The sequence below is a fragment of the Camarhynchus parvulus genome, chromosome 3, assembly GCF_901933205.1.
Source record: "Camarhynchus parvulus chromosome 3, STF_HiC, whole genome shotgun sequence".
Classification (NCBI taxonomy): domain Eukaryota; kingdom Metazoa; phylum Chordata; class Aves; order Passeriformes; family Thraupidae; genus Camarhynchus; species Camarhynchus parvulus.
Genome location: NC_044573.1, coordinates 5,678,512 through 5,702,744, shown reverse-complemented (window position 1 = coordinate 5,702,744; position 24,233 = coordinate 5,678,512). Strand labels below are relative to the sequence as shown.

Here is a 24,233-nt window from a genome sequence, read left to right as displayed (position 1 = left end):
CACATATTTCCAGGGGTGAGATTCCATCTGATTAAATCACTCTCACTTAGACAGGATAATCCTGTGTGAAGTAAAACATTGCCAGGGAACTCAAAACAAACCCACTGGTTGAGGGAGCAGCATGAGCAGGGAATGATGACCCAGGAGCTGGGAAGACTACAGGACTGGCCACGTCTTCCTCAGCTGGTCGCAGACCCAGAGTCTCAGCCTGGCTGGCAGAGGCAGGGGTGGGACAGAGCTGATCAACAGCCCCAGACACAGCAAGAGGATGAACAGAATCAGAGTCCCCCCAGAGAGCCGGGAGGAGGGCAGGAGAAGGGCTGAAGACAAAGCAAGATCCATGCAGCACCCAGGGCAGGAGGCAGGAACACGTCTGACACAGCTCAGATGGATGGGAGACACAGTCCTGGGCAGAAATGAACTCCTGGCCATAAGCAGAAGGTGCTTGGCGGCAGCTGCAGGGCAGTAACAGCCATGAGTGCCCCAATTCCCTGAAGGGCCAGAGCTTCACATCAAAATCTCAGGGAATACTGTAACTTGGAGCAGGCTTTAGCACTGGCTGGAAGAGTGTTTTGGGAAAGCCTGTGCAGACAGTAAAGGTGTGGGAGTGAAAATACACACACCTGCACTGAAAGTACAGATGGGGAGATGGGGAGAGTGATTTGTAGGGTGGGTGAAGCAAGGTCCAGTGCTCACCTTGGCAGTGTTTCTCTGCCATGTGCTTGTCAGATCCCAACAGCTCCACAGTTCTATCCTGCATTTCCTCCCCTGCCTCATGGTTCCTCCCCAGAAGGAGTAAAGAAAAGCTGCAGAGTGTCCAGGGAAGCTGCTTTCTCCATACAGCACTGCCACAGACATCTTTTATGAAAAATCCTTTCCTTAGGATTTTCCCCTCCTGAGAAGCTGAGAAGCCTCAGGAACAAAATGTAAACAATGGTTATCTGCTGCTGTGGAATGCAACAGGTGCATCTGTGATTGGCCCATGTGGTTGTTTCTAATTAATGGCCAATCACAGTCCAGCTGGCTCAGACTCTCTGTCTGAGACACAAGCCTTTGTTATCATTCCTTTTCTATGCTTAGCCAGCCTTCTGATGAAATCCTTTCTTTTATTCTTTTAGTATAGTTTTAATATGATATATATCACAAAATAATAATCCAGCCTTCTGAAACATGGAGTCAGATCCTCGTCTCTTCCCTCATCCTCGGACCCCTGTGAACACGGTCACACAGCACCACACCTTCAGTGTTAGAACTTCTTTGTCTCCCTTCACTGATCACCTTCCTCTACCAATTATCTGGTTCCATCATGTTTGTCATTTAATCTAAGCATCTCCTAGCTCCTCTCTTGGGTGACTGAGGCTTCAGTTTTGACTTTTCTGCCCTGTGTTTGAATGGGGACCCTTTGCATTTTGCAGTTTCAGCAATACAGGAACTCACTCGGGCTTCCCCTGAATCAACAAGAAACTCAATACTCCATCTCCAACATTAGCAAGACACATGGCAAAGAGAGTAGGGCATCTGGTATTACTTTCCAGATGGTCTTCTTGCCTCCAGCCTATTCCTTGTCTGAGGATGCAGTTTTTGTGACTACTCCTATGAGTGCACTGTCCCAAACTGGTTGCTTATTGACAATTTTCAATTTACACTTATACTTTGAGGTTAAAATTCCAATGTAACATTAGAGGTCTCTTCCAGCCTGAATTATCCTATGAGCCTATGGACATGACACCACAAAGTTTTGGGCTTGTTTAACCTCTTATTTTAAATCTGAGGCTTTACCTCTGTTTCAAGCATTAATTAGTGAATTTAAACAGCTGGACTCGTGTTATTTTGTGTAAGTTTTGACAGCTTCCTTGAAGCTACAGGCTTGAAGGACTTTTTCTCACTGGCATGAGGAAGGATCCTTGTGTGCAGCTGACTCCAGAGCCCCATGGCTGCTCCATGGCAGCCTCCCTCTGACATTAGAGAGAAGATGAACACGAGGTTGGGAATAACAAGCGTTTCCTTGCAGTGCAGGCTTCCACTGCAGTGTTAAGGCAGGGGCTTTTCTTGTCTTGAAATACCTCGAGGTGATTGCAGAAGGAAGATCCCTGAGCCCAACAGTTTCTTTGGCTTTCCCAGATATAATAAAGGCTGCTCCAAGTAAAGATTCTGCCTCCTCCTGCAAACCTGTCTTTCCCTATTTTGTGAGGCTGTTCCAACATGAGCAGCCTGGTTTAGCTTCTACCTCTGCTTGTCTTCTCACTTGACAAAGGCAGAGGCTGAATCCAGCACGTTGTTCCTGACAAACCTGCCTTCCAGAGAAACCCTCATTTTGCCATCCAGGTGATGAAGCTCCTTTGGCAAACCCCCTGCTGCAGTTCTGAAATACTTCTCAATTCCCCAGTTTATGGTGCTCAGCTTTAACTTTCATCTGCCTCTTCCTGACATAGACTTTTAGGAGCTTTTATGTCCCAGTGTTTATTTTTATCATTTTGGATTCTACACTGGAGTCAAATGTGTTTTCTTTTGGCTACAGGAGAAAGAATAAAATCTGTCATCACAGGCATAACTTTCCAAGGGAGTAGGGTTTTTTATTCTTTTCTGTTCCCTCTTCCAGCACCCTCTCCTAAAGCTGGGTACTAAACTCTTACCACACACCCCTGGATGTGGTCTGCACACCATAGGCATGAGGTAACTTGAGCAAAGTAAAAGGAATGTTGTAAAAGCTGTCCTCAGCTCAAACATCAGATGGTCAGAGAGTATTGAAAGTCAAACCATGCCAAGTTACTGGTTTGCTTTTGCTCCACTTCCCACATATTAACGTGCAGATCCAACATGTCTACAAATGTGGCATCTTAACTGCGGCATCTCGACTGTGCAAAGCACATTTTTTTAAATTTTATTGTTGTTAAAAAAGCAGGTTTTCTCTCTGACAAGTGCTGTTTTGGGAGTGGATGGCTGAGCCTGCTGCCTGCAGTGTGGGTGTAAACAAGGTTCATGGTGAAGGAACATGTCTTGCAACACCAATAAATGGGAGAAGACACCAATGAAAAGGTAGACAGGCTTTTAATGGCATGATCCAGAATCCCCTTTTAATAACAAATCTAATGACAACTGTGTCTGATATGAACAAGAAATGGCATAATTGTTTATTTTTTTTTTTTTAAGATGTGATCTGAAATTAAGACAAATGCCAGGTGGGTCTGTACACAGACAGGGCTTCTGTGATGCATGCCAGATTTTATGGCCAAGAAATTTGCCATGCAGTTGAACCAGATTGTGGTTCCTCAGTTGGAGTCCTACATTCTGTTTGCAGTGTGTAAACATTCTCCAGCTGCTTTCCTAAAGAATGCAAAGAAGATATGTAGAGAGAGATTTAGCCTTGGGATTCAGTCACATTTCCAGGCAGAAGGAGCAGAAGTCCTGTCTCCAGAGTGTGCCAGAGGCGAAGGAAAACGTCGGTGCGCCAGGTACAACGTCTGAGTGTAGAGTCACATGCTATCGTGTTAAAAGGAGATCTATAAAATCTTCTGTGTTCCCAGCTCCAATTCCTGTCTGGAGAAGAAGCAGCAGGTCCCATAGCACAGCAGTCCTGGTTTCATACCCAGGGGTACCCCCACGTCCTGCAGAGCTCACCCACCCTCCGCAGGGACAGTCCCGAGCCTGTGCCGTGCGCTCCCGAGGAAACATCAGCCCCAGCCTCCTCCAGGGAACCTGTGCCAGAGCTCCCTGAGCTCCAGGCAGGGCAACATGGGCCAAGGCAGAGGCAGAGCAGCCACTGAGGAGCACCGTGCTGGCACCAGTCCTGCAGGGTCTTCACCAAAGCAGAGCTCTCACCCCTGAGGCCCCTCTGCTTCAGGAGCTAAGAGCAGGAGAAATTATTACCTTGGTCCCTACAAGGAACCCAGCTCTGGATTTGCTTTGGTAGCTCCCTTCCTCCTTTCAGCACAGAGGGCATCAGTGTTTACTTTGAACCTGCTTTCCAGCCGTTTGCAGCTCCAGAAATAAAAGGGATAATGTTCCTCCTTGTGACCCAGCATATGGCCTGTGTGGGGCAGGGCCTGATGCACAGGCTGATGGCCAAGTCTGCCTCAGGCTCTGCAGAATCCAGGAGGGCTCCAACCCCCCAGGCAAAAAGGGACTGACCTGGAGGGAACACACAGCTACTTGGAAGGCAAGATTTGCTGGAGGAGCTACAGTAGGAATGAAGTGACAGGAGAGTGATGGTGTATAAATCACTGTCATTTCCTGGGATTCTGGCTCTACTGGGGATCACAGCTCACCCCAGCCTGCAGGCAGAGCTATTCCCTGGCCTTGCAAAACTACCAACCCTAGCTCTCCTCCTCATGGGGAGGTGCAGGAGTAGCTGGCAAACAGATGGAACCAAACTTGCAAACTCTCAGGTGGTCCCCATGGGCTTTGTCAAACCAGCCTAGCTCTGCTGGAGCACGGCCATGTTTCAGTTCAGCCAGAAGAAACTCATTTGATACCAAACTCATGATGTCCACACTGGGACTTTTAGTGTGTTCACAGGATTAATTGAACTGCAGGTGGCTGATGTGTGGGGCAAGGCCTTAGCTGGGCATTGGTGTCAGTGCACGTGGGATAGCTGTGGGTCAATAAACCGTACAGAGAAGAAAGCAGTGTGCTGAGGGATCACTGGGATGCTACTGGAGCTGCCCAGGCTATCAGTGATCATCTTCTTACAGGGGATCTACAGTGAGAAAACACCTCTGTGTGGGAAAGGAGAAATGTGAAAGATTTTCTTGCCCCAACACAACCTGCTTTGGATCAAAACATTTCACCACCAAACTCAGCGCTTGTGTTAGCCAGGAGCAGCCACGTGAACAGTGATGCTCCAGACCCTGCTCCATGCCCCACGGAGCTGTGTGTCTGTCCAGCAGCTGTTGCAGGTCTGGTGGCAAGCAGGACAGCTGTCAGCCACCCAGGCTGGCGTGTTTCAGCCCTGGTTTGTGCTCAGGCAGGTGCAGCCTCACAGCTGACATGCACTTTGGTACAGTGGTATCCTGTTCCCCCTTGCACATTCACTGCACACAGCAGTCAGCCCTGCACACATCTGAAGTCACAGATGAGACTTCTCTGAAGGTAGCAGGACCCTTTTTAACCTTTAGTCACTATATATAATGGTCACTACTTATATTGTTGTAATAATATATATATATATTATAATATTCTTTACTTTAAAAAGGGCAAGCAAAGTCTCCTGCCTCTCACTGATTCCAAGCACAACTGACCCAGAGATATTTGCTACCAAAACACCTTTTGCACCAAGGCAAACAGAAGTCCCTGTGCTGCCAACCAGACAAATCAGTTAAGCAGCTCCATCCATCCGTGTGTTTGAGCCTCTCCACAGTATCAGTCTGGCTGGTGCCATCTGTCCTTTTCTCCCTCTGCTCATGCAATCCATTGCCACACTGGTTAGCACTGAGAGCTGCCTTCCAGATTGCCCACGTGGCACATCCCTCCCTGCATCCATGCTTCTTTGCAGGCAGCTCCTGGCCAGCCAGCAGCCACTGGCTCCTTCTCAGCAGCCAGGGAGGCATCTCAGCTGCTGGGCAGGGCCCCTGCAGAGTGAGGACCCAGCATGAACACCATGCACTCCCAAAGGCTCTGGTGGTCCCAACACAGATCAGCGAGACGTGTCTCTCCCTACCCATGCAGATGAACGCGCTGATGAACAAACAGCGGTGGCCTGTACCAGGAGTTCCCCCAAAACACATGTGGGCAAAATCACCTGCAAGGACACAGCCACACACCCCAGCAGTGCTTGAGCAGCCCTGTGTGCCCTCGAGCTTGGCAGAGCTTGCACCAGACTCACAGCAGAGAGCAACAGGGCCTTGCCTCTCCCACCTGTCTGGGATGTGACAGCCCACCACGTCCTGTGATGCCACACTAGATCCTCTGGCATTCCTCAACCACCTAACCTCTCCCTAACATCACAGGCCTTCTTGTCCCCAGACATGTTCTCCTCTGTTTGCTCCAGCTATGGCGGGTGCCCTTCCAACCTTCCTGCAGGGCAGCAGAAGAAGAGAGGACCCAGAGGAAATTCTGTGTGTGCTGGTCCCCCAGATGGGAGCATCCCCATCCAGGAGGACATGGCCTGGGGCACACCATGCACTTTCCTGCTGCCCCTCATGCCAGGGACAGCTGGGAAGCAGGCCTGTGCAGGAGCAGGGAGCCTGGCAGCACAACCACGAGGAGAGATGGCCCATGCTGGTCTCAGATCTCTACGGACCCAGCTGCACCTTCAGCCCAGCCCTGTCAGACAACACTGTGAACAGCTTTGTTGGTGACCTCCAGAAGTCCCATCTTGCCTCAACTATTCTTTGATTCACTAAATCATGGAAGTGGTGGAATCTTCCTTGCTGGAGACACTGAAGGCTCATCTTGACACAGGCCCACATAATCTAATCCAGGGTCTCATTTTCAATAGAAAATTGGACAAGTTGATTTCCAAGAGTTCCTTTCAATGTAAACTTTAATTTCTGTAACATGGAATATCTATTTACTTATATTTTTAATTTCCTTGCAACCAGATTAAAACAAAAGAAAAATTATTATTAAAAAATTGTCTGAAGCAAAAATTTCAGGGGCAAAAAGCATAATACACCACTGGGTTTGGAGCCATTCAGATCTATTACTCTTGCTCAGTTCAGCATAGACCTGTGCCTGATGTCCAGCTGTGCTGGCCATCTTTCCCTTGCTTTCTGAAACCTGTGGGACCTGCCAGGTGGCTCTCCAGTATATCCCAGCTTTGGCATATATCCCAGTGGGACCAGGAATCTGCTGCACCACAGAGGGAGATGGTACCTTGGTGCCACCAGAATCCTGTCTGCTTCTTGTGGTGGGGTCATGGTAGATAGACCTCTTAGAAGACAGCTCAGTTTCACAGAAACCTTTTAATAAAGAAAGTCCCCACAGTCCTGTGAAAGACTTCACTGGATGGTTGCTTCACAATTAAAAGCCTGCCCAATTTCTTCATCTGCTGTTCTTGGCTGTTCTGACTTCCCTGCTTTCATGAGCCAGAGGAAGACCACAGAACCAGAGAATGGTTTGGGTTGGAAGGGACTTTAAAGACCATCTAGTTTCAGCCCCTTGCTATGGGCAAGGACACCTTCCACTAGACCAGGATGCTCAGTGCCCTGTCCAACCCAGCCTTGTGTCTGCCCTGGAGTTTCCTTTCTGACATTGGGCCACAGAAAACTGTCCCTTAAACTTTTTCCTGAACAAATACACTGATTGTGCTTTATTGGCTTCCCATGATCAGGCAGGTTTGCTAACCCTGTTAATAATCCTGTAGTCCTCTTTCAAAGCTCTTTCAATGTCATTTTTGGCATGTGCATTAAGACATGGATGGACCAACTGGTAAAAGCTTCACAACCAAGTCTTACCATCTAAGTACTCTAAAATTAATAGACCTTCAATAAATTAATAGGAGTCCCATTATGATTTATATTTCTGGAAAGAATCTGTCTTTGAGTTTATTCTGTTTTCTAGTTTCTAAACCTGCAGCGCATACTTAGGTTCTAGTCTGACCCACACTTCAAACTCAGACAAAGTTTTAATGCCACCAGAAGAAGTGGTCACAGTCTCTGTGCGTCCTTCTTTTGTTGTGGGACCAAATGGTGAACCAGAGTGATGAAATGAACCAGATGAAAAAGAAACTGGTGAATCAGAGCAGTTTGTGTTGTGCTGGATCAGCATTTCCAGCCATTTATCAAATTGCTGCTGCACTGTAAATGTGGTGGAACTGTGCAACAAAACAGCTGGAACTTGGAGGGATGTTGCTTTTGATGGCAACATCAGCTCAGTCCATCAGACCACAGGCTGAGCTCCCTCTGAGTTCCCAGTGCTGCTCTGCAAAGATGAGGGCATGTTTGGAAATCAATGGAAAACACTCTGAGCTGGGTGAAATGAATTAGTGTTGGCAACACTGAGACTGTTACGTGAAGGGGTAATTCCTGTCTCCTGTTTCTACACATTTCCCTGTTCAGGTGTGCAAGGATTTTCTCCCTGACACCCTGTCACAGCTCTCATCCTCCTTTCCAGGACTCCTGCAGATATGAGCAGCTTCGGGATTCCTTGAACTTGATGGCCATCAGTGTGTGACTGTTTGCATTCATGTTCAAATGAATCAAGGTCATTACTGTTCAGATTCCTCTGTCAAGCTTTGTTGTCTGCAAATAGTAAATTTGCAGGTAGTTGCAACTGCAGGAATAGGTGTACAGAGCAGCTGTATATTCGTTCTGTCTCATGCAGTGCCTCTTTTAGGCATGACAATGGTGTGAAGCACAAAGTATTTGGGTCTGGAGTGTTTTCTTCTGTGAGGTGTGGGGAGAATTTTGTCTACTTCAAGATCTCATCAAGATCAGACAGGTACCAGCCCTCCTTGCTTTCACTTTCAAGCCTTCCTAATTAGTCTGGGGGCTAAACAGTCGGTTGATTTAGCTCTAGCCGAGTGTTAGCTTATGCTCAGATAATATTACTTGAAGAGCACAGCCCTTGCTTTTACGTTCACATTGTTCATCCTCAACGCGTGGCAGAGGTGAGCATCAAGGAAAAGACATAAACCCCACCTCTGCCCCTCAAGCCACTGTCCCCTCAGATAGAAATGCCATGGCCATGGCATGCCAGCAAACCTCTCATTGCAAAGCAGCAGGTTTTGGGTACGCCACAGGATAATCATTTCCCACCCTGCCCTGTAGGGGAACTTTCAACCACAGTGCCAAAATTCACAAACACCAAGAGCGTGACAATAAAACACAAGGAATTCAGGTGCAAGGGGCACCCAGGCTAAAGGCATCCAGTGACTATCCACATCCTCACAATGGAGCTGTGTTTGGTGCACTGCAGGTCTGTGGCACCAACCATGCCCAGGCTGAGAGGAACCTCCCTTGCTGGGGGATGTGATGTCCACAGATCACAGTTTGGTATTTGTGACAGATGTGGCTGCAGTGTGCTCCCTTCTACATTAATTAGCAAGAACTCCTGATTTCCCAGCAAGCTGCCAACACATCTCTACTTCCACCTAAGCACCCACCACAGAGGCATCTGCTGAAACAGCAGCAGTGTCTGAGAAGCAATGCCAGACAGCCTCCTCTGTGGGACATACTGGAGCAGGTGGGAGCATCCAGCAAGACCTGCCTGTCTCCCAATTCCCACCTGTAGAGGCACCTCTGAAAAGGAGAGAAGAGCCCTCCCCTCCTTACCCCTTCTCTTAGCACACAAGGATGCATCCATCCCTCTTGAATAAGCTAGTGGCAATCCCTTGCTAACACAGGCGGTGGGAGGTGAGCCAACACTCAGGGAAATGGCAGAGACCAAGGCTGGTGTTTTCCCAGCAAGGAGAAAGGAAGGAGCTGCCTGAAGGACAGGAGCCTTCCTCTTTAGCAGGCCTTGCTCTTGTCACCTCTGCTCCTCCTTCCACAGCTGGAGTCGGTGTTGAGGACTGGTATTGCTAACGGGGAGGAGAATCCCTGGGGAGGGAGGCAGGTCAGGCACTGGGTCACGGCTGGGTGCTGTGCGTTAGCAAGCGTGAGCTGCGGGGGTCTCCCTTGGAAAGGCTCCGTGGCTCAGAGGCTGCCAGGCCCGTGGGAGCTGATTGCAGTGTGGGGTGAGAGTGAGTGAAGCATTCAAGTACAGCTACTGCTATACACTCGTGGGTCCAGCATGGAAGGCTGTGCTGCAGCATCTCAAGTGTATACTATATGCAGAAGTTACCCAGTCTGCTGGGCTCGCAGAGGAAGGTCATTATCTGGCAGCTGCCTTACTTTCCAGGGACACCTGCTTTCCTTTGGTTGCTGGACTTTGAGTCTGGGTTTTTCCTCTTTGTCGTTTTTTGGCCACGCCAGGAGATGGCAGGGAATCTCCTGTAGGCCCCGGGGCCTGAGCTGAGGGCTGAGGTCGGGGGGAAGTAGGAACTCGCTGAGGAGCAGTCCCTGGTTTGTGCTGTCGGCAGGGAGAAGGACTTTCCCTCCGAGGCAGCAGCTGGCTTCTGGGGGAAGTGCTGGGGTTCCTGGAAGGAAGGACGGGGCTCCGAGGGGATGCACCACTGGGCCTCTGCGAGCTGCTCCGTGGAGGAAGAGAAGTGGAGCTCGGTGACGAAGGAAGCCGGCTTTGTACCTGTGTTGTTCGGCCCTCAGATGGGACGCTCCCAGCTGGTCTCTGTGTCTGAAGCCTGCAGAGAAGAAAAGAGAGAGAAGAGGGAGGATGAAGGGGAATTTTGCAAGGGACTCTTGGCCTCCTGGCAGGATTGGCATGAATGTTGCCAGGCAATCACAAGGAGTCTCCAGCACCAGGACAGGAGAACCTATGCCGCCAACAAGATGGGGCACCAGTTTGAACACCATCCTGTAACTCAGTGTAGTTAACTGCTAAGTGTTTGCCTTGATGCTCCAGTATTCTCTGAGTCAACACGCAGGTATGGTATGTGGGACTTCTCTTAACATGCAGAATGGATGCAGCAACCTTTTCCAAGGCAGGACATACAATTTGGGAATGTGGGCATGAGTTAGATTGCACCAGTTGGCCTCTCATGGTAACTGTGATGGAAGATAAACCAACTGAAGCAATCCCAGCTTGCAGCCTCGCTGCCCTTGCAGCTCTAATCACAATAGTCAGGCCAGGAGGCCAGGTCTCCCTGCAGAGTCATGGCCGTGCTGCCAAATGGAGAGCTCAACACCAGGGGCATCTGCTATTATCAGACCAAGTGAAAGGGCTTGTGAAAGGAAAGGTCTCAAAGCCAGGGCAAGCAAAGAGAGGCTTCAAAAAAAGAAGACAGAGAGGTGAGTATTTCACACACCTGTGGGCTGTAATGAATGTAGGAAACAAGTATGGACTATGCATTCAAGCTGAGTAAAGGATGAAGTCATGGGAGGTGAGCAAAGCCCTGGCTGTGTCTCCTCAACAAGCCCAGCTCTTTGCATTTCTCACCATTTTGGTCTTACCTGCAGGCAGCAGCTGCATCCTGTGGGGAGCTGCCCAGCCCTGCCACCGCAGCAGCCACGGAGCTCTCCAACCTCACCGCCTCCAGCGGCGTTTTCACCGGCACGATGGGGCGAGGAATTCTGCTCCTTGTGCTTATGGCTCTCTCTTCTCTCCCCAGCAGCGCAGCCTTCCTCTCTCCCTTCCGTGGGATGGAGTCATCAGAGTCGTGGGTGTCCTCCTCGGAGCCGGTGGCTGACAGGGTTTCGGAGGCTCGGCGCCGCTCGTCGCTGGAGGAGGCCGAGGAGGAGGCACCTGAGGCCAGCCGCAGGAGGCGGCTCTGTCTCTTCTCCATCACCAGGCGAGCCAGATCGGGTTGCTTTGCCCTCTTATAAAGCCTTTCTTTGGCTGAGAGTGAAGTTGAAAGGTCTGAGCCAGTGTCCTCCTCAGAGAACAAAATGGGTATCCGGCTCCTGTACCGGGAGCCCAGCGGCCTCCTGGGGCCCGGCTGCGGTGTCTCGAGGACGGTCTCTGCTTGCTTCAGGTGCTCTGTCGCTGGTGCTGCCTTCTCCAGGCCAGGCTCCCTTGTAGCCACCTTGGCAGGCTCTTCCAAGTCCAGTGAGAGCTCTGCTTTGCCAGAGGGCTCTGGCTTTTCCTCGGGAAGCTTTGGCATGCCATTGGGAAGGGCTGGCTGCTCTCCCACGGTCTCTGAGGTGGTTTCTGCGTGGTTGGCCGACAGCGCGCAGCTCTCCGTCTCTGCCCCTTCCAGCCCGGAATGAATGCTGCCATTCTCCACCAGCACCAGGTTCTCCTCCAGCTCCTCCTCGACGATGACCTCCTCGAACTGCCCTGGGGGACCGTGCTCCTCGTGCCGCATCAGCTGCCCGCTGGAGGACATCACGTTCAGGTGGGTCTTCTCAGCGATGTGAACAAACGTGCGCTCCACTTTGGTGAACGGGGAGGAGGCTGTAGCCACTGCCACGGGAGGCTTTGGTTCTGATTTAAGGACTGAGGACAGGGTCCCTGGCTCAGACACATCCAGCTGGCTCCCCATGGGCTGCGGCCGCTCGCTCTGAGGTGTCAGTGCAGCAAGAGTGCCCAGATCGACTTCTGGAGGTAACTCTGCAGCCACTGGAGACTTCTTCAGATCGCCTGGTGAAAACAGCACTAAAGTTTTTGAGCCTTCCTCCAGCTCCAGGTCCCCATCAGCAGTGGATGCTCGACCCTTGGAGCCCTTCTGGTCATCAGCCAGGAGCGTGGACGGAGCGCACTCCTGGCTGCGCTCCGTGCTCTTCTGACTCAGGTCGCTGCTGGAATCACTGTGCATGTCAATCTCATTGCCCTCCTCCTCCTCCTCTCCCTCGTCCTGCTCATCTTCCTCCTCCTCATAGTCTTCCTCCTCTTCTTCCTCCTCCTCCTCCTCCTCTTTTCCATTCATTTCCAGATAAGGTTCCAGAGGTTTGCAAGGAGCAGTCAAGACAATATTTGAAAAATCAACTTTCTTTATCCGCTGGGATAACTTAGGCTTTTCCCAGTAGTTGCACATATCTTTTCTGAAGTCTTGGTAAGGCAAACTTAAAGGGACCGCCTTCGGCAGGCCATTTATTTCAAATGACTTCAGCATGTATGCCTGCAGGAAGACAAGTGTGACAAAAGAAGAGGGTGAGTTAGCATTCAGACAACAGCATTGACACAGGACCAACATCAGCTGGATGAATCCATGGAAAGCATCTAATCCATCATGCTTTCAAAATATATGCCTGAGCAGTCATCACTCCATCATTTGATTCATACAAACCTTAGAGAGATTCACAGGTACTTAGCAACGAAGGAAACAGAACATGCCACAGAAGTTCCTTTGTTAGCAGTCTTTAACCTGGACCTAAAAGAACCATTTTCAAGCAATTCCTCAGGATTTTTTCACATGTCCCAATCTTCTTCAGTGTTTATGTATTTATTTCAGTATTATGTATTTACATAGTCACTCCTTCCTTACTGGAATCACTTAGCAACTTGCTTTTATGCCCAGTGAACTGAAGGGGCACCTCTGGGCTAGATAAATTTCCCGATCACTTTCCATTAGCATCCACCACTGCCCCTGGGGCAGTAACACTTGTAGTGCTACTGTGTTCCCTTGGTGCAGCATCCATCCGCCCTTCTGCTCCCACATCCCTGTAGCAACTCCTCATTCTGTCTCCCACTGGCTTCTGCTTCCCCTGAAATCATCAGCAAGTCATGAAAGCTGGCACACAAAGTGTCATTATCAGGTCCTGGGGTGTCCAACCAGGAGAAGTGAAGGGCACACAGGACAGGTGGTGGTGGGGGCACTGTTTCTCCACCAGCAGCCTGTGGAAGTAGCAGGCTGTGAGATGATTGCAAATGATCCTACAGAAAAACAGGAGCTCACACACACATGCACACACTTGACCAAACAAGGCCAAAATAAATAGGAAATGCCCGTCAAGCATGGCCTAATTAACAATCAGTTGCAAATGAAAATCCCATCAGCACCACTCTGCAGAATGGATTTTAAACCAAATCATTTACAGCACAATTGTGTTAGGGCTTGCAAACTGTAACCTCTCCATAAAATCAACTGGTCAATTATGCATCACATGTTACCCTTGAAAAGTCCTGACCATGAACAGCAGGGCTCCAAACATCTGCGTTTTCCAGTGGCATTTGACAGTGCCAGAGGATATTTAGGCTACACAACTAAACATGCACCCACTTAACCATGTGAGCTCCAGAGCTGCTCAGAGCTACCACATTCACCTGGCCGTGGGAATGGATCTTTTTGTCTCTGCTGGGGAGAAAAAGCCCTCAGTGGCTTTTCAGTCCAATGGCACAACTAAAAATGGTGCTGAAAAATGTACTATTTTTATGCTCCTCTACTACAGAGACATTTTAAACAGGTTGGTGGGCAGCACCAAGCTGTTCTGCATGGTTGTTATCCAGTCAATATTTCTGTTTAAATCTTATAAATTAAAACACAGGCTGGTTTTGGTAATACCTCTGGAATCCAAAGCTGCTTCTCTTCTTTCATTAAAGCTGAAGCCTGGCCCTGAAGATGGCTCTGTATTAGCCTGGTTTGGGCCTTCACTGACCCACTCTACCTTTTGTATCAGGATGGCAGACGTGGAACTTCGATTGGTAAGAGGCACTTACTGCCCTTTGCAAAGGAAATTACCCACATGGCTTCTTCCCTCAGGCATTTCTTGGAAATTAGTTCATTCAACAGCCTAGGATTGGATGATGCACATTGGCTGGGTTTGTTTTTCCCAAGAAATACACCCACAGTGCCATTCCTGGAATCAGGATGCACTTCCCCAGTGGGAACGGGTCCCAACCAACATCTTGCCTTGTGCTGAGCCCCCCGTTGGAAAGAGTTCCACCACCCCAACAACAGTTCCTTTCCTGCTCTACCTCACGCCGTTTTCCAGATGCTGTGTTTGATCATGCAGATGGACAATTGCTGTATTTCTTTGCATTGTGAAATATGCACCTGTGTAGATCTTCAAATCTCTTCCCAGCCCTTGGCTTGTGCCATCTCTTCTGCTTTGTGGTCAAGGTGATACGCTATGAGGTCAAGGCCAGAGATATGATTTCTTTGCCCTGCAGTCTGCATCACCAGCAGCTCTGTCTCCAGCAAACCCTCTTTCCTCCATGGCTTTTCCCTTGCAAGACATCAAAAGTTTTTCTGAAATGAGGTTGCACTAAGCAATAATGCATGACATGGAGCTGGATGCTGCTGTAAGAAGAATAGTAGCTCTTTATTTCTTGCGCCCCTCTGCTACAACTGAGTCATGCTGTAGAGAATCTTCTAACCCTCATGTACTTCCACCTCTACAAATGCCTTGCAGTATTTAGGAAATGGACTGTGTTTCTGTCTGTCTTTTCAATTTCTCCATGTATGTTCTACTTTCCTGTATGGACACTGCACCCTGAGCACACATGCACACACTCGACCAAACAAGGCCAAAATAAATAGGAAATGCCCGTCAAGCATGGCCTAATTAACAATCAGTTGCAAATGAAAATCACATCAGCACCACGCTGCAGAATGGATTTTAAACCAAATCATTTACAGAAAAACAGTAGTTCTTTATTTCTTGTGCCTTCTTCTGAGCACAACAGTGACTGCTTTGCTTCTACCTACCTTTGGGAGACTTGGACTGCTTCACCTGCACTACCCCAAAACTGTAGAACACATTGATTAAAGCAGCCTGAGACAGTCACTGCTTTGCCACTTGTAAATGCACCGTGGAGAAAGTCCAAAGAACACAAATATCCAACTACAAGAAACTCTCCCGAACAAGGCGTTCCCACTTTGAACCCCTCACTAGAGAAATTTGGGTCCTGTCTTGACAGTCTTTTGTAGTACATCACACTCAGCTAGCTCAAGGACTATTCCCCAAAGGCCAGAGAAGAATTTTTCTGCTCTGCTGAACTAATCTAATGGGGAGGAACTGAGGGAAGGTGTCACAAGATCTGAAGTGGAGAGGCTTAGCCTGTGTCTTAAAACTGTAGAATAAAAAAGATGTAAGGAATCTCTGGAGATCTATGCTCCAACCACCGCTCAAAGCAGGACCAACTTAGAGCTGCCTGTTGCTGAGCCACATCCAGCTGAGTTTTTAGTACTTCAAGGATGGAAATCTCACAACCTCTTTGGGACCCTCTCCTAGAGTTTGAGGCTCTTCATGGTGAAAAAGTTGGGGGGTTTAGGATCTAATTCCTCTATCTAACCTTCCTTTCATGAAACGTTTGTCCATAACATCTCATCTTTCCAGTGTGTACCTCGCTCCATCAGGCAATTCAATGAAGAAGAAGGATGCCACAACCAATCTTGTTTTTAGGCAGAACAGACCCAGATCTCTCAGCCTCTCCTCATGTCAGATGTTTCCAGTTCCTGGTCATCCTGGCAGCCCCCTGTCAGGTTCACTCTCCTGTGAGCAGGAACTAGGCCATGAGCTAAGGCAGCCACATTTTCCTGCCTGTTTGACCTCAGATTTCCACTCCTGACTCTCTCTTGACTTGTTGGTCACTCGTCCAGGAATGCCTGTGGCATTACATGGGTCTGAGCATGTGTTTACCACAAAGTCTGCATGTTTCACCTCTTTAACACTCTGTCTCTAAATAAAACTTGTCTTAGATTATTCACTAAGGTTGAAGTGCTTGTGAGTGTTGCCAAAACAAATATTTTAGGACTCTGCCTACTTTCTGATCAAACCTAGAAACTGCCAGGTAGAACTCTGCAGAGTTTCTTAACAAAAGGCAACTGGGTTGCCAGAGATAGAAGTAAAATCTGAAGGAATGTGGGAGAGTTCAGGGTCTGCAAAACTAACCAGCCTATTAAAAACATCAGTACCACTGCCCTCTTCCAAGTTCATGATTGCAAAGGACTGCCCCCTACCAACAGTAGCACTCATGAGGACTGGGTGGTGACAGATTTGGAAAAAAGAGGCACCACTTGCCTTAAAATTCACCAGTGTGGCCAGTAAACAAACCAACAGTGGTATTTCACCATGGATTGTCAACCGTTTTTTGCTAATACTGCAACTTCAACTGCTGCAGTTCCAAACATTGACGAGATGGTGACACTGCCGCGGGGTCTGCTCATACTTGGCTGACTGCCCTAGATGTGAAGGACATGCTTTTCATAACTCCCCTCCCTGACCATGTTTTCTTTTCATTATTTCCTGATCTCTTTATGAACTACTGAGGAAAGGAAAATCATGGGACTGATGTAAGTGCACATGAATGTATTAGAATTGTTAGTAAGTGAACTGAGATTGTTTCCAACAACTCCATACACCCAACTGACCTTATTCACATGGAATGGGGATTCAGTGGGCATGGGCCTCATTGTAATCTATGGCAAAAGGGGCCAGGAGGGGTGGAGACACCACTGGAGTTGGGTTCCCACTCTTTCAGTGCCACCAAAATGAGGTGCTCTGATCTTGAAAAGGGCTGGTCTCCCCATGAAACAGGCAGAACAGATAAAGAGAGGATAGAGTGTGATCATGAGGGGACCTTCCCACCTCCCAGATGTAGTTCATGAGGGTACAGTGTCACCTGCAGGCGCTGCTCAGGAACCTATAGTGGTCTGTCTGTCTGGGAGGTGTCAGTGGAATTATGAAAGAATGGTTCAGCACATTCCCCTTCCCACTGGAAATTGAGAGCGGCAATGGCTCATGTTTCACAGCCATGATGGTTCAAGACTGGTCCAAAGAGGAAGAAATCTGATGGATGTTTCACATCCCATAATATCCCCAAACTAATGGTCCTGTCAAATGCTTCAAGAGGTTGAGTTACTAGATGGAAGTTCAGGTCTCACTTCAAATCTTATGCTGCAGTTAATCCAAGCTTTTGGATGGACACACAATGTTACTCAAAGCCCTGCGTGTTCATCTCCCTCACACTCCCAGCTCACCAGTTCTTGGGAAATATTAACTATGGATTTGACCAAAACTTGGGAGATAATGTGAAAAAACCCCACAAATTTGTCTAAGGAAAATGTGGTTTGAAGTGGCACAAGAACAATACAACCACACGGAACTGCAACATCCCCGAGCCACTGTTAATATTTGTGACTAATAGGGAAATGATTTCTATGATTTATCATCATCCACAGGACATGTGCACTAATATACCATGAGGAATGCATATTCCAAGGATGTGGGGAGTGTCACAATGCAGTGTTGGGTCTTTTTTGACTAACAATGACACCAGGCCTGACATTATTTGTTCAGAGCTTGCACACACTTCTGAGCCAAGTGGCTCAGCAGTGATGCAATATGGTCTGCAGAGGGATGGTGATGCCAACACACACTGGGATTATTGACACTTTGTCACCTTTGGAGGAAGCAGTCTCTTACAACAGTGGTGTGTGTGGGTGAATCAAAAGGGAGTCAAAAGCCCAATGGCAATATGTGTGTCCTGGGTAATCAAAAAAATGTGCTTTGTATTCTGTATCTTTCCTATGCCAACCTTCCTGAGATTATCACTCTCCTTTTCTCTCTGGGCTTTAGAGAATTTCCTGGCACCATTTTGGCTGCTATTGCTGGAAGAATCCCTGTTTCTGGAGCTGGGAAGGACGTTTTCCTTGGATCTTTTCACTGCTGCTACCCAGAAAGCCAGAGCCCCTTCTCTCTCCACAAGTTCCAGCCACTGTCCCAGTTCCAGCCAGCACTGCTGATGGAGAGCCTCTGCTGGCTGGTGTAGAGCAGACAAACCAGCAGCATTGACTTTTGGTTTTGGACAGTAAGAAATGGTACTTTCCTGTTTTTTGCTTTAGTCCCCGTTCCCCACTGGTTGTTTTTAAGGGGGAAAGGGAGCTTTATAACCGTGAAGGCTCAGTTGCTGCGTTGTGTTTTTTCTTTTCTTTGTCCTCTGTCTTGGCCATGTGAGCAGCAGAAGGGGCTTTTCTACCAGCTTGTCTTTACCAACAAGGTATTTGTGACAAGTGGACTTGTGGTGGGGTGGGCTCTGGAAGCTATTTTCACACCCCAACTGATGGCATTCCAGATCAAATGATGTTATATAACCTTGCTGAACAAATCAAAGCATTGACTAACGCAACTTGTGTGGCACCAGAGGAAGCAAAGGCACAATTGCAAGCAACATCAAAAATGGCTTTGCAAAACAGACTAAAATTAAACTTTTATTATGGCCTGAAAATGCAGTGTGTGGATGTGTGAGCCTGTCTGATGATACCTGCTCCACTCACATATCAAATGTAACTAAGGATCTTTATGAACAACTAGATCATATGAAGTATACAGCAAGTGCAAATAGAGATCTTGGATATAGTATGGAAAATGGACATTAAACAAGCTCCTGCATGGGTTAGGTTTTTCACTTGCTGGTTGGCTACAGAGCTTATCACAATCTTTGTTATTAGTTTTTATTGTAATTATTAGATTTTGTGGATTATTGTGAATGATAAGCCAGGTAATGATCTGTCAGATATGCATAAGATCTGTATGGATGGAAATGAAAGAGGCAGAAGAGCAGGAAAAGGAATCACCCTAGAGAGATACCCCAAAAATCAGTTATATGAAGTTAAGTGAACCTTTATGATGTCCCCTGTGGGCAAGAAAAAAAAATAGGCAGGCCATGATGTCCCTCAGTGTGCAAGGATGTTATGGCTGTTGTTTGTGTGGGGTGAATAATGTGATGAGTGCTAAGTCTTGGTTTATGTTGGTGACAAACTAAAAATGCAGGAACCCTCACTGACCCTGCACATGGCTCGAGCCAAACCACTGGATGTTGTCCAGGGTGAAGTGGAGGCCTCACAGCCCAATATTGTTTCAGTACCAGCCATCAGCCTCCCCCTTCATCCTCCACAACAAGCTGTGTTATAACTCCGGTCCAAGGAGACTAGGATGTGTGCAAAGACTCCCTGGAGCACCACTGACTGCTGCCTCAGCCAGTGGAGAAGGACTAAAGTGATTATTTCACCTTTTGTATCAACTTTAAATTCTGACTGAAAGTAACCAGGACCCTCATTAGGCCTTATTTGCATATTAACTTTCACACACCTTAGAATGCAAATGAAGAGAAAACGGGCATGCCTTACATACATGATGACAGTCACCAAAATCCCACCTATGACACCTGATTGTTCCACCCCTCTGGAAAGCACCAAAAATTATTGTATAAAAGAAGGGGGGCACTGGGACACCATCCATGAGTCTGAATTGTGGAAGTTCTTACTTAACTTGGCCAGATCTATAGTGTTGATAAATTGCATTATTTGTGAGTCTGTGATCTCTGAATTTGTGATCAAGTTCTTACTGAACACAATCAGAGCCAGTGTCAAGACCACATTCTCCATGAATCTGTGCCTGTGAAAGTTCTTCCTGAACTCAGCTGGGAATAAATAAAAATTAAGCCAAATCACACCCAGGCCCCTGATCTCTGAGGACCTGCTGGACCTGAGAACTGTGGTGGTGTTTGCAGGGGTCCCAGGATGAGGGAAGAGATGAGAATGTTGACTCCATGTTTCAGAAGGCTGATTTATTATTTTATGATATCTATATTATTAAAACTATACTAAAAGAATAGAAGAAAGGATTTCATCAGAAGACTAGCAAGCAAGAAGAAGAATGATAACAAAAGCTCCTGACTCTCAGAGTCTGAGCCAGCTGGACTGTGATTGGCCATTAATTAGAAACAACCACATGAGACCAATCACAGATGCACCTGTTGCATTCCACAGCAGCAGATAATTATTGTTTACATTTTCTTCCTGAGGCCTCTCAGCTTCTCAGGAGAAAAAAATCCTAAGGAAAGGATTTTTCATAAAACATGTCTGTGACAAGAACAAGTGGGTTTATTTTCTGTCAAAATTTCTACACCCTTAATGCAGCACATGGTACAGAGTGGGCTCAGTGTCCTCCAGAAAAGCCTGCCCTCCTAAGCAGCTCTGCTCTGATGTGGGCAAAGGGAATAGTTTCCCATATAAGCCTAATAAATGTTCCCTTTTACTTTAAAATTTGGGATTTTTTTCTCTCCCATCTCTTGCAAGCAAAAATCAACTAGGTACAGGATAAAACCCCAAAACCCCTCACAATATTTATCTCACATAAATTCAGGAAATGATGCACTTCTTCTACCCACTGTTCTGTTTCAGACCATGCTATAAACCAAGGCACCACTGGATCCTTCTGCAGAGCCTGACAGACACACACAGCTGCCACACACCAGCAGCCTCTCAGGGGCAAACTAAAACACACTGTGAAGCGTGGAGAAGATAAGCTTCGGACCTTGCTAAAGGCAGACTCAGAAGAATCCTGCCTGACCCTCCACAGAATTCCCAGGAGGAAAGGGGACTCACACACTGTACAACCTTCTGAGACCACAGCCTTATCCAGCCTCTTTCTTCCAGACCATCACCTGCCTGCACAAACTGCTCTCTGCTTTTGAGCATCTGAAGTCTTGCGATTCTTCTGCATGAGGGGAATTTCCACCACACTTTCCACAGGTACCAGAGCCTTCTCATGCCTTGAATTGAAACCACATTGTGGCCTTCCCAAAGTACATAAACCATATCTCTAACAGTCACATAACTTTGTTTCTATTCCCAGATGTGTCTTAACTGCAAGTTTTTAGTGATCACACGTGTAAGCAATAATGGAACTCTCACTGTTCTACCAGATCTCCTTCAACTCCCTGTGCAGTGCTCCCACCTACCCAAGGATGAGCAGGAGACACCTTCCCAGAGCAAATGAAGTAGAAAAACGAAGAAATGAAGCAAATAAAAAACCCAGCCACCAACAAGATGCTGCCTTTGATTCTTTAATAAGGTTTTGGTAGTATACAAGCTTTTTTTTTGTTTGTTCATTTTTTCTTTTTTTTTTTTCTTTTTTTTTCCCCGATTGTCTGGATTAACATACATGGATTTAAAAAAGGCACAAAATCCATTGCACAGCTTCTGTTTCATTTGTTTTTGATGACATTGCCTGTTCGTTGTGGTTTCAAGTGTAGGATTTTACAGTACTCTGCAGCATTTACAGCATGATCTACATACAGGTAATCAATGCATGCTTTTATACAGGAGACAGAATTCAAATTCTCTCTCAGTATTTCTATATACACAATAATACAGTCTTTTTCTTCTGAAAAAAAAGCTTTAAATTGGTCTTGCATGCTTGGTATACCAGAAGAATTAGTGCAAGCATATATTACAGTGTTATTGCAGTACAAAAAGGGGTTGACCTTAGGCTCTAAAGGGATTAGATAAGGAAGAATAAAAAGACTCGAGGAAAACAAGCTTTGGATCCCTTTAGTCAACTATGTCCTTCCAAATGGATCCCTGCACAGTACTGCCTTTAAAGCTACAGCAGGCTGCGTCCCCTCCCTCTCCCTGCTGCCTTCCCCCTGAGACAAACTTCCACAGCTTCTGCAAACCTTCTGTCCCTAGCAGTCCATGAGGACTCCTGGCAGCTTGAGGAACCCCTTCTGCTGGACCTCGTAATCCTGGAGACCTGCTTGGAGGGGACTGCACTGAGATCCACTGCTTCAAGCAGACTCAAGTCCCAGCAGATGGAGCTTCTCAAGCAAACCAGGAAGCACAACAGGTTCCCTACAGCTTTTGTCTCCTCTCAGCAGCAACGACCACAGAAACCCACATTCGCCTCCTACTCAGGTAGCAGTTGGTTAAATATGGTTTATTTAACCATAAATAAACTCTCCTGCTTAGCAGCAACAGAAGTCTAACAGGTGACACAAGGTAATGCAAAGGAAGGATATGCTGGTCCCTGAGATTCTTTATGGGAGCTGAAAGGTCTGAGAAGCAGAAATCAAGTTCTCAACATGACGTTAATTGTTCCGCTCGGAATGGGAAGAGGCCTTAGTCCTGAGAGATGCAGATGGCACACAGACAGCAAGAGCTGTAGTCCAGTCTTCCCTGTAACAGCTTTTATTTGGATACTATCAGGACCTTAGCATATCCTGGAAGTGACATTATCCTCTGCCAGCATAGACTAAGCTTGATCGGGACTGGGAAATCTGGCAGGATTGACAACAGTGTGTGGAAAAAACCTAGAATCTGAGTTTCTGAAGCAGCAGCTCTTTCTTCAAACCAGCATCAGATGAGGTAAAAGTAGCAGGGGTCTTAAGAGCTGCCATGCTTACTTGCAGGATCTCCACGTTCCAAGAATCAGCACCATAAATGTTAGAGATGTTCTTCTATCCAGCACCTTACCCATCAATGCTCCACAGCCTTTTTCTTCATTCTTTTTACCAAGGTGAATAGGACAATCCAGTCCTGTGCTGGATAAGTGCTCTGCTCCTCCCTGTTTGTGCTTTCACATGTTGGGTTTGTGCCAGTTTTCCTAGCGTCTTGGATGGAAGCAAAAGCTCTGTAAGGGTGGGATGCCTGCCACTCAGCTTCCCAACTCTGTACCCACCAGTATCTCCAGTGAGAGCCAAAGCAGAGCTCCCTGTCTGAGCAGACACAGGGAACACTTCATTTGTATCACTCACTGGAGATTCGGGAAATAGTGAGCGAAGTGGAAGGAAATGATAATCCAAAAATTCCTCTAGTCCCTAACTGTAAAGGCAACTTAATAGCAGCAAGAAAGAAGAAGAATAATATTCTGAAAGCTAAACATCTTCCTACGTCATAAAAATAACCAGAAGTCAGCAGTGCTGAGTAAGAACCTGATCTGGTAGGGGTTTTCTAGGAAGGACCAAGCTGAAGGGGCAGGAGTCCCACAGAAATCCTCCTTATCTGACTTGTTCAGAGGAAATTTGCCATTACTGTGTTTCATGTTGGCAGATAATTAATTGCACTCATAATTAAACTGAGAAACTTGTTGGAGTTGTTGGAGGAAACCCTGGGGATTTTTACGAGGCAAGTGCACTAGATGAGGTAACTCATTGAACCACTTTGCATATGAAAAAATAAAACCTCCAATAACATAAATCAATTTTCTTTTTGAACACTAGAAGACATGCAAGTGAATGTAAAATGGGGATTGCTTCCAACCCCCAGGTTACATGGTTAGCAGCTTGTTCAAATGTACATTCATCGAAACATCAATTTTTTTTCAATGGCAGGTGTGATATAAAGAAGTTGCAATACAGCAAATAACACTTAGAAACATTTCCCAGAAATTAATCTTTGCGCTGTCCCCTGGAACTGCCAATGCAGGTTTGTGTTATAGTGACCCAAACACAAAACACGTGGCATAAAAACGCAACAAAAAGCAAGGTAGTGCCACAATGATCAGCCTTTGTGTGTTTTATTTCATCTTTTAATATTACCCAAAATAGGTGTTTGCATACTATAAATTATGTCCCACGTGCCAGCACTGTTCCCATCACCAGAATACTCTGCCACTGGCTGACAGCAAAAGGAGAGATTTTTGTGTTGTGTATTTATGCACAACACGCTGAATGAAGAGACCTGGGCTGGGCCAGGTTGCTGAAATCAGACTTGCAGCATGCAGAGAAGGCCAGGTGTACCACCTGAACCAGATGCCATAAAGGTACTTTCTGTAAGCGGCTGAGATTTGTTCTTTGCAACATCCTTTTCAGCATTTGGGGGTGTGCAAAGTGGCCCACTGCTGGCACAGAAACTCTTCTGTAAGGCAGGAGCACGTGTGACAGTTTGCACGCCACGCGTGGGTCACGCACGCACACAAACACACAGACAAGCAGAAACGGAAGCTCCAGCACAAAGCATCCCAACACCATCCTGGGGACAACAGTGACATCAGGAAGCACATCTGGCTTACTTTGGTCAGCCTCTCCAGAAATTATTTTTTCTCTTCCAGTCACTCTGGGGAGAGCTGGCA

The 24,233-nt window shown here is 47.2% G+C and overlaps 1 protein-coding gene across 1 annotated transcript in view; it reads right to left on the bottom strand.

The window, feature by feature from the left end:
• Positions 1-6,579: 6,579 nt before the first annotated feature.
• Positions 6,580-24,233, bottom strand: part of TTBK1 (tau tubulin kinase 1) — a 101,717-nt gene continuing 84,063 nt past the window's right edge. The window contains exons 14-15 of the mRNA XM_030945081.1: positions 10,950-12,556; positions 6,580-10,180 (exon numbers count right to left, since the gene is read on the bottom strand). Of these exons, the coding sequence (XP_030800941.1) occupies positions 9,754-10,180; positions 10,950-12,556 (2,034 nt within the window). The 3' untranslated portion in view covers positions 6,580-9,753. The remainder of the gene's footprint in view (positions 10,181-10,949; positions 12,557-24,233) is intronic.